The sequence below is a fragment of the Cimex lectularius genome, unplaced genomic scaffold (genome assembly GCF_000648675.2).
Source record: "Cimex lectularius strain Harlan isolate CLEC.00 unplaced genomic scaffold, Clec_2.1 scaffold115, whole genome shotgun sequence".
In the NCBI taxonomy this organism is placed as follows: domain Eukaryota; kingdom Metazoa; phylum Arthropoda; class Insecta; order Hemiptera; family Cimicidae; genus Cimex; species Cimex lectularius.
Window position 1 is genome coordinate 1,228,861 of NW_019392707.1, and position 10,877 is coordinate 1,239,737.

General features: G+C 31.3%; 1 protein-coding gene across 2 annotated transcripts in view; it reads left to right on the forward strand.

The window, feature by feature from the left end:
• LOC106666864 (dynein heavy chain 12, axonemal-like) overlaps window positions 1-7,253 on the forward strand; it is a 55,888-nt gene extending 48,635 nt beyond the window's left edge. For both annotated transcript variants that reach the window (XM_014394349.2, XM_024226271.1), the window contains 10 exons: window positions 240-391; window positions 460-614; window positions 703-924; window positions 1,233-1,412; window positions 1,979-2,257; window positions 2,597-2,833; window positions 3,207-3,389; window positions 3,487-3,795; window positions 6,608-6,828; window positions 6,905-7,253. In XM_014394349.2, the coding sequence (XP_014249835.1) occupies window positions 240-391; window positions 460-614; window positions 703-924; window positions 1,233-1,412; window positions 1,979-2,257; window positions 2,597-2,833; window positions 3,207-3,389; window positions 3,487-3,795; window positions 6,608-6,828; window positions 6,905-7,169 (2,203 nt within the window). In that variant the 3' untranslated portion in view covers window positions 7,170-7,253. The remainder of the gene's footprint in view (window positions 1-239; window positions 392-459; window positions 615-702; window positions 925-1,232; window positions 1,413-1,978; window positions 2,258-2,596; window positions 2,834-3,206; window positions 3,390-3,486; window positions 3,796-6,607; window positions 6,829-6,904) is intronic.
• The last annotated feature ends 3,624 nt before the right edge of the window (window positions 7,254-10,877 follow it).

Sequence of the window (10,877 nt, forward strand, 5' to 3'; positions counted from 1 at the left end):
TGGGGTTTGTATAAGACCATCTTTTGCTAAAGTTAATCATTTCCGAATTAAATGAGTGGACTATAGACGTTGATACACTTTTTTTGGGCCTTTTCAAAAAACACTTGCCGACCCTTGCTGCTCTAAAGTGTAGATGATAATATTAGAATAGACTTAAAATAGCTCATTTTAAGGCATATTGGATTTTTTCAGTATTAATCAAAGCCACTAGTATAAATAATATTTTCTTATCATTTTAGTTTCTATAAAGAAATTTCCAAAAAAGAACTTGACTTTTTTCTCACTGGTGGGCTTGCTTTAGAAAATAAACTCCCTAATACTGAAAGCTCCTGGTTGGACACTAAATCATGGGACGAACTCTGTAGATTAAAAGATTTGCCTGGATTTGAAGGTACATTGAATTTGTAGTTTGTTTATGTGATGGAACAGAATAAAATCATATTATTTTTTTTTTTTCAGACATTCTGAACCATTTCTCGTCATTTGCAGTAGAATGGCAAAAATTTTATGAACTCCCTGAGCCTGGATTTGATGATTTGCCGCTCGGATACAGGAGCAGTTTAAATAACAATTTCAAAAAACTATTAGTGTTCAGAGTTTTCCGTCCTGACAGAGTAAGTGTACATAAAAATATATTTATAGGCAACAAAACCTCTTCTTTTAAACAAGTAATTACAACATATTAATATATTGTCACTTTAGATTTTTGCTCTCATATATGAATTTGTAAAAAAAAGAATCGGACCAAGGTACATGCAGCCACCCCCATTTGATCTTGGCAGATCTTTCAGGGACTCTTTGTTCAATACACCACTTATTTTCATTTTATCATCCGGTGTTGATCCGATGCAAGCGCTTATGGCTTTTGCGCATAAAATGGACTTCACGAATAAGTTCAAGTCAATGTCTCTTGGACAAGGGCAGGTCTGTATCAAATATTACTGATTTTTATTTTTATTATTTTATTTTTATTTTTAATTGTAAAAATATGACTTAAAGTGGCACATCATAAAATAAATGGTTTATATTCAACAAGTTACAGTGTTAATTTTGATCAATACTTTCTTTTTCTTGAACTCTTCCACCAGTTTTTATTGTTCAGTGTGTGTGGCCCAAAAGCTAACTGAAAAAATAAGTATTCATAGTATATTTGAATAAAAGAAGTCTAAATAGTGTCTAAAAACTACAACTGGCTTAATTGATATAACATTAATATTATCTGATATTAACAGGGACCTAAAGCCGAAGAGCTAATAAAAAGTGCTCAGCTTGAAGGACATTGGATCTGCTTACAAAACTGTCACCTTTGTCTCTCTTGGCTGCCGACTTTGGAAAAAATCTGCGAAGATTTTCACCCTACCAACTGTAATCCGAATTTCCGACTTTGGCTTACCAGCTACCCAACGTCAAAGGTTTACTTACTTACTATTTTATTTTATTTTTTTAAAGGATAAATTGTAATTTGGTCATAACCAATCATTTTGGTCTGACCATACTCGCTGTGACCCTGACAGAACTAATGCTGAAGATGGCAAATGCCAAAACATGTCTGACAGACCGAACCAGATTGGCATAACACAATGATCAGTTACAACCAAATTACAGGTCCATCACCCTGGCACTCACAAAAAAAAAAAATAATAATAATAAAATAAATAAAAGAGAATATACTTTAGTAATTCAATGCAGCCATGAAGTGTGTTTTATGAAAAACTTTTCAGGACTTATGGCAAGTTATCTCATTTGGGTGTGGAGCACAAGTTATCTCTTATCTCATTTTTTTTTAACACTTTAAGAGCTCTAGCTGTCTGGCTGGACACACATTGCACCTTTCGGGCTATGGTTGTACCCAATGTATAGCCGACACCTCCCTCCCCCTTCTGTTCACAAAAAACATGCTCTTTGCATTGTTAACCTCTTTTTATGTAATTTATAATTGTTAATACAATGAGGTATAAGTTTAATCTTTTGTTTTCAGTTTCCTGAATCAATTTTGCAAAACGGCGTTAAAATAACCAATGAGGCGCCGACTGGGCTTCAACAAAATTTAGAAAGGCTATACAACTCTGAGCCTGTATGCCAGCCGAAGTTTTATGAATCATGCCGAGGGAAAGATCTGATTTTTGCTAGAATGCTCTTTGGACTGAGCTTCTTTCATGCGGTTATATTAGAGAGGAAAAAATTCGGATCTATCGGATGGAACACGCCATATGGATTTAATGAATCTGATTATCTAATATCAATCGAACAACTAAAGGTAGTAAGACCTTTTTTATTTTGAAATATTAGTTGTTTTTTTGTTGTTTTTTTAACAACACTGACGCTCAACAAATTTCCTATTTTTTATTTTTTCAAATATCCAAACTTTTATTTTTTAATTCTTAGCAAACATTTGTATTCTACCTTTACAAAAAACCATGCTGTTTGCCTATAGAATAGTATATAATAATAATTTGTCAAATTTCAGCTGTACATAATTTTTTTTTAAACCTAACATTAAAAATATAATAACATAAAACTTTTCATGGTTTGGGTTTTACAAATTGGTACAGCATTTTTTTTTTAAATTTCATGTTTCAAATCAATTAATTTTCAGATGTATTTGAAAGAATTCGCTGAGATCCCATACGATGCAATTTTATACTTAGCTGGTGAGTGTAATTATGGAGGAAGGGTAACGGACAACTGGGATAGAAGAACGTTAAGCACTTTGTTAAGTAAATTCATCAACAGTGACCTTATTTTCTCCCCTAATTATAATTTGGCCCCACCGGACGAAAGATATGCCATACCACTTAAATACGGATACACGGATTTTCTAAGATTCATTAAGGTATGTTATAGTAACTAATACATTTTATGCATCAGTTTCCTTAAAGGTGGAAAACTTAGGTAATAAAATGTAAAAGAAAAGATTATTGTAAAGAAATTTTTTCTTATGCATTCCATGATCGTAACATGTTTTAAAGTCTGCTATATGATGATTTTATGATCCTTTCATCATTTATCTATCATAAAATCAAATTTTTTTAATTTCTTTTTCTGGCACTTATTAAATAAAGTGTAGACTTTTGAAAATGGAACACATCTGTCAGTTGTGTTTTTAAGAATTTAATGAAACATTTAGGTTTTTTCTTAATTTAAGAAAACTTGTGTAAAAAAATGTATGAGATATTGTTCATAATTTGTTTTTTATGGTTTCACAGAATATACCACCCATACAATCGCCAGAAATTTATGGTCTACATGCTAATGCAGGAATAAAACGAAGTTTAAATGAATTTAAACAACTCACAGATTCCATGTCTTTTATTTCTGGAAGGAGTGCAAAAAATAGTAAAGGAGAAGCACAGTTGGTTGGCATTATTGTAGACGATATTTTAGAGAAGGTGATTAACCATCTTTTATCGTGTAAAACAAGATATTTAGAAACAATGTTTCAATAAATTTATTGATTTTTATTTAAATATATTTTTTATCCTTTAGCTTCCTGGCTACTTTGATGTTGCTGCAGCTGAGAAAAATTACCCTGTGGATTACAAAGAATCAATGAATACAGTACTTGTTCAAGAAATGAAAAGATTCAACATCTTAACAGAAGTGATAAAAACATCACTGCAGCAATTGAAACTGGGTATTCAAGGAAGAATAGTCATGACACCCGAACTAGAAGCCATATCGAATGCCTTGTTGAAATCTAAAGTACCAGGGAGTTGGAGCCAATATTCTTATCCGAGCTTAAGACCGTTGGGCCCTTACATTCAAGATTTATTAGAAAGACTTGCCTTCATAAACGTAAGTGCTGTAATTCTGTGTATATACTGATGTATGGGGGGTGGACGGGGGCCTGCATTGGCCGAGTGTTTTGAATGTTCAATTCATATTCGCCATGCTAGCAGTTCTGGGTCAAATCCTGGCATAGCCTATGACATTGACATATTAATTGATAATAATATGAAAACCGTATCGTAAAGTGGTTTGACCTCTCCCCCATCTACAACACCCAAGGAGTTAGATGTTAAGCCCTCCTGAATGGCAGGAATTATGTTACTTTTACTACTTTACTGATATATTTAAATAAAATTTTCTTCAGTTACAACCTAGAATCTAGAGTGAGAAGAAGAGAGTCAGATAAAGAAAGAGAGAGAGGGAGTGTTAGAGAGTCATCGAAGGTGGAGAGACTCAGAAAGAGGGAGAGGGAAAGTGAGAGTTATAGAAAAAGTTAGAGTGAGAGAGAGAGAGAGAGAGAGTCACAAAAAGGGAGAAAGTGTCAGTAAAAGAGAGAGAGAGAGAGAGAGAGAGAGAGAGAGAGAGAGAGGGAGTCATAGAAGAGGAGAGTCTTACAAGGGAATGACCAGGTTGGTGAGTCACGGATTTGGACCAAACTTTTTTTGGTGATTCTATACTCCAAAATATTGGACACATATCTGCCACATCCTCCTAAATATAAATTTTTGTTTGAATTTAAATTTATTGATTTTTTGACCCCTAAAAATTTTTCCAATTTTTAAGAATTCGTTTTAAGAATATGTGATTGAAACGGCTATAATTCAAATATGGCTAAAAGGATTTTAACTTCAAACATACCGTTTAAAAGAAGAGGAATGTAACTTTTTTTACAACATTTGTACCATAAAAATATATAAAAGATTTCTATAAAAAAATACTCAAAATAAGAAAATTATTTGTCAAAAATTAACCTCATTTTTTTAAATGGAAATAATAGTCCAATTTTAATGTTTGATACAATTAAGCACTTAACAATTTCTTCAAAAATCTAAGTTTTGAGAGAAATGATGTTAGAGCTTACACTAGGAATGTCAGTCCGGCAGATAGGTTGTTGAAATTATCAGTCAAAAAAATTAATTTACACCAATGCCCGTGAAAGTTGGTATTTAAGGGTTTTATAACACTAGAATTACGACAATGAGGTCAAATCCAAGTTTTAACCATTTTCTGATCTAGTTTGCTTACAAAATGTTCGTTAAAGTATGCAAAAAAGCAGTATGTTGTTGATTTATCTTTTTAAATCATACCAAATTTTAATATTCTGCGTCATAGAACATTTTCGTTTTTCTGTTAACAACAATAAGACTACTACATCAAAAATATTATAAATTATATTGTTATATTATAAAATATTAATAAAAATTATAAGTATAAATTACATTTAATTAAATGAGCATAAATAGTTATTTAGAGTTTAAAAAAATATTTTTGGTGCAATAATAATAATAATTTTATTTGCGAAAACTACAGTAATACAGTAAGATGAAACATAAATAGAGAAAAAAAATTAAGGATAAAATAATAAAACTATAAGTAAAAGTAAGTCATTTAACCAATCTGCACATTTTCGCCTGTCACCTACAAGCTGTGCTTGTAACAGGTGGCAGGAGTTACGTCAGTGAACAAAATTTATAAAGGAGTTTTCTCACCAAAGAATCAATGTTGTAACTTAAAATTTAACCTAGAGTCTAATATAACTCTAATAGAGTCTAAATATTTAGTATTATTTGAAATTGGTATGGGGGAACAGTTACAGTTAAATGAATTAATACATGCATGAAAACAAAATGTAAAGTTCTTTAAAACTAATCTTTTACTTAATACAAAACGTAAGACATTGGATTTATCATTATTTAAAAGTAAACAGAAGAAAACTGTGTTTTAACAAGTCTAAGATCATTGTTAATAGATATAATCAAATTATCAATTATCCTTTCAGAAAAAATCAAGCATGTATCATCAGCATAACTAAAAACTTTACCGAATATTTTCAATTCAATCAAATAATTTCATTGTTGGTTAACGTAAAAACAAAATGTTCTAAGACGTACAATATTATAATTGGGTATGATTTAAAAAGATAAATCAATACTTGCTTTATATTTTGGAGTGTAGAATCACCAAAAAAAGTTTGACTAAATCCGTGTCAAACCAACCTGGTAGTCCTCTTGTTAGAGAGAAGAAGAGAGGAAAAGAGTCACAGAAGAAGACTGCATGAGAGAGAGTCAGAGAAAAAGGGAGACTCAGAGAAAAAGGGAGACAGAGAAAGGAGAGACAATGATATCTCGTGGGTAGGGGAATATGATTTATGTTAAAAAAATGTCCCACATAGCCTTTCCACTGTTTATCATCGGTATTTCAACAGAATTCTTAAAATCTTAAGAACAATTTTTGTAAAGCATTTTAAAATGTAATAAAAACATTGTTTCAAGGATCAAAAAGTGGTCTTTCTGAACCTCCTTTTTATCTTTCAAACAAAGTTATAAATTGTAGGTCGATCCTAAGTGATAAGATTTAAAAAACAATTGAAAAATATTAACACTAAGTGCCTATCTGTTTGCTTGATTTTTTTCGGTTTTGGTTCTTTGTCTGCAAATCAGTGAACCCATATTGAACACTTTATTGGTTCTGTCTACTTTCTCACAAGGTTAGATTTCACACATCTTCAGTGAGGACAAAGATGGAGTAAGCCAAACGTTTTTGAGTGAAATGTGCCTGCATGAGAGTCGACAGGCCCAGTAGAGTGATCAAGGATCAGTTTAATAAGCACTATGATAATTATGATTATTAACCATTAACTGTTCCTTTTTTTTTTCAGAAATGGTTTCTTAATGGAAAACCCACAGAATATTGGATATCTGGACTTTTTTTCACTCAAGGTTTTTTGACTGGGGCGATGCAAAATTATGCTAGAAAATCTAAAATTTCAATCGATGAACTTGTTTTCGATTTTCATATCGGAGGAGAAAAGAAAGTTATTGACTGTGGCATTTTAGTTTATGGACTCTTTATAGACGGGGCACGCTGGGATAAAAAAAGGTATTTTCATGATATTTATTTTCAGTAGTATTAAAACATTAGAAAGGTATAGAATTGTTTGATTCCTTTTTTTTAGAAACTTTCTGGTAGAGCAGCTTCCTAAAGTACTGTTTGATAGTCTACCTCTAATGTGGATCAAACCTTGTCACAAATCCAAGTTGGTAGTTGGAGGAAGATATTTGTGCCCTTTGTACAAAACTTCTGAAAGAAGAGGTGAACTATCAACGACTGGACATTCGACTAACTACGTCTTACCAATATTGCTTGACACCAACCCTAATGATACAACAGACCATTGGATTCTTAGAGGGGCAGCTTTACTTTGCCAATTAGATAGCTAAATCTTTTTTCATATTGAATGTTTAAACAAATGTAACGTGATATAATGTCAATTAGAAACTAATAAAAATGTTTAAAAAATCAAAGTTTTTAAAGAAAATTAGATTTAATCTGTCTTTACTTATACAGTCAAACCATTTTACATAAAGGTAAAATAATATCGTATCCCAGAATACGAAGGATATGTTTGTTTTTTGCATTACATAAACATTTTAATAAGTCGTCAATAATATAAGAATAATATTATAGGAACGTCTCAAGAACACAAGGAAAGAAAGTTGTGTTATTTTCTACAGAAACCTTTCATGAAGATGCTAAAAAGGATGGAAACAGTTTATGAATTTAAGCTGAACCCAGATAGGGAGTGTATATAACAAAAAAAGAAACATAGATTTTTTGCTTCCTGAAAAATCCCAGAATACAAATTTTCAGAAAGTCACTAAATTATAGTAAATTAAAATGACTCCATCGATCCACAGGAAACTTTATAAGGGTTTAAAACTCTATAAACCATACAATGAACAATTATGACAGAAAACAAGATTTATATATTATCTTTATTTTTATCCCTACAAAACTGATAAAAGGCACTTGCAGCATATAGTGCATTACATTCGATGACTTAGGACCTCCTCTATAAATTATACATAATGGCCATCTCCATAAATAAATCAGAACCGGAAATATACAATAAAATGTGGTGTTTTTGTTGATTTCATCCTTATTTTTTCAGTCATGATTATATAAAATCTAAATTTTCTTGACATAGGCTGAAAGTAAACAATTCAGCTTTTCAATAGTTGTCATAATGCTGAATTTGTATAAAATCCAGATGAGTCGTAAATTTTTAAGTGAAACACAGGGCATTGGCTGAAAAATAAAAATTAGTTAAGGCTGATCAAACCCACAATTTTCTACATTTTGTTTGCTATAAAAATTAATATTCAAGGACTTAAAGGGTGCTTAAAACAAATTTGAAGGTTTTTTTAAATTTTTTACCTACTTTACTTATAGCAACTTTTTGTTTTTCTAACATTTGTTATATTTAATCTCATTTATTATGACCCTGCTTATTATTGACATAGTATTTACGTATATTTATTCTACAGTACTCGCTACCCACCATTTTGAACACAAACACAATTTCGACTTCAACAATCCAAAAATATTACACACAGAACAAAACAAACATAAACGTAACTTTTTAGAAATGATTTACATCAACAGAGATAAACACAGCATCAATTACAGAACAGATACATGTAAACTCAGTCGCAGCTACGCCAATATTATTAATCAAATTCAATATAGATAACATCCATATATCATCACATCACACAGAACACATAAAACATTCATCACATTTTCACACATCATTTTTACATAGTCTCATTTTTCAACAATTTAGCTTTCCTTTTCCTATTTATTAGAACCATTACCAACTTTTTTCCCTTCGTCGGCTCTTTTCACCTCAAAGAAGCAGACTCCTTATACAAAAATGTCTTTCTATACCGACTTCCTTCCCCACCCCTTCAAATCCAACGTATATAAACATAAAACAGCAATATCTCACTGGCACTCTCAACGCGACACAAAAGAATGGCACAATTATGCAGAAATCAAACACTTTGAGTGAGTAGAAATACTTTGAATATAAAAAATATTTTTTGCATTGTATAAATTCACATTTTTCCACATCCTACATGTATTTGTAAAATTTAAACAATGTTTGTAAATCCCAGGCCCTGAAGATGATCTCAATAAAGATAGAAATGTTGGCACAATAAAGAAAACGTTACTCGGAAACCTACATCATGCCAGGACCACATCCCACGATTTCCGAATAATTTTATTATTTTCTTATCTTAGCTTTAAAAAATTAATAAATGATATATAATAACCTTGAAATACAAACTCAACAAAGTCAGAAAAATTTATTTATCAAAAACTGTATAGTTTCTACAAAAATGTTCCATGAGTAGGCCAAAATAAAAATGAATAAATAAATGGAAGCAGTTTTGTAGAATTTATGTAAAACTGAGATGTGTGAATAAAAAAATATTATATAAAAAAGTGAACTAACATTAGCAAGGCCGGCAAGAGAGAGACTTAGCAAAGTTAAGTTAAAATATTTTTTTAGAAAGAAATTTGATATTTTTTCACCCAAAAAACCTCTGAATACAAATTTTTGGTAAAACAAAGTGTATTTTTTTCTTCAAAATTTTCAGCTTTTGTGTGCCTTTATTTTTTGAAAATCACAAAAATTGTAATAAATGTAAACTGACTTCATCAATCCAGAGGAAACTCTACATGGGTGTAGAACTCTAAGCCAACAATAAAAACATCCTGTCCATAAATTCAGCTTTTCAGTAGTCGTAATAACATTGAACTTGCATCAAATATAGACAAGTTGTGAATTTTTACGTAAAGCACAGGACATCAGCTACAAAACAAAATTGTCTGACTGACCCAAACCCAAAAATCTCTATTTTTTGTTTGCGATAAAAATGTGTATCCAACACCTTTAAAGGATGCTTAAAACGAATATAAAACGGTGAGAGTCTATTTTCAATGGCCCAGGAACTGTTATTGCGGTCCTCTTGGATTCATCTGATTGCAATTTGAAGGTCATCCACGTAGAGGTGATAAGCATATTTAAGTATATTGGGAAGAACATTGATACAGCATAAGAGGGGGGAGCAGATACTGGAGCCTTGAGGAACACCAGAAGTTGTGGGTATGGGAGAGGAAGGGATTTTTAAATTTGTCAATAATAAAATTTCACTCAACACTAAATCTCAATCTTCCTCTTCCTCAAATTCCATTTCTGTTATATCTATTCCTTATGATGCAATCGTTTCCAAAAAAAAATTTCGTTAAAAACTCTGTCAAGTGGGTCCTCATGCCATTCCTGCAATACTTCTTAAAAACTGTTTAGTAGTTCCTTCCTACATATATTTAATCAATCCCTGTCTACAGGTCAGTTTCCAAACTTATAGAAATGTAGCATATACTTCCCATTTAAAAATCTGGTGACAGTAAAGATGTGAAAAATTATCGCTATATTATTATTATATCCATTATATCATCATCAACACTATGTTAGGTATTGTTAAGGTTTGGGACAGATTAAGTAGGGCTATGGTTAGGTTTGATTAAGTTAGGCAGAGTTAGGGTTTGGGACATCTTAGGTTAGATTAAATTAAGTAGAGTTAGCGTTTGGGTTGGTTTATGGTTAATTTAGGGATGATGTGTTTGATTAGGTTAAGTCAGGTAGGGTTAGGTTACTAATCCATAATTCAATGTTTTTTCATAAAGCATATATAAGATCTAAGTGCAAACCGAGGGTTTGTACTTCCTGATAAATACAACATAGATAATCCCTCAGCATACTTTACTGTACTTTAACAGATACTGTGTAATTAAACACAATCTCATTGATGCCTGTTTATATGTTTATACATATATCTTGACGTAACTATTATCAAGTCTTTTAAGTCTGGCTGAACTGAGGTGATCAATTAAAATTTAACCATGTGGACTTACTATTTGTTAATAAAACTACTGTACGTTAAATTGAACATTTCCTCCTGGGGTCTGTGGGATTATTAACTGGTAATTTGGTTATTACTGATCATTTTACCGAAATGATCTGTAACGACCAAATTACATATCCTTTTTTATTTCAAACAAATGCATTGATACAAAGT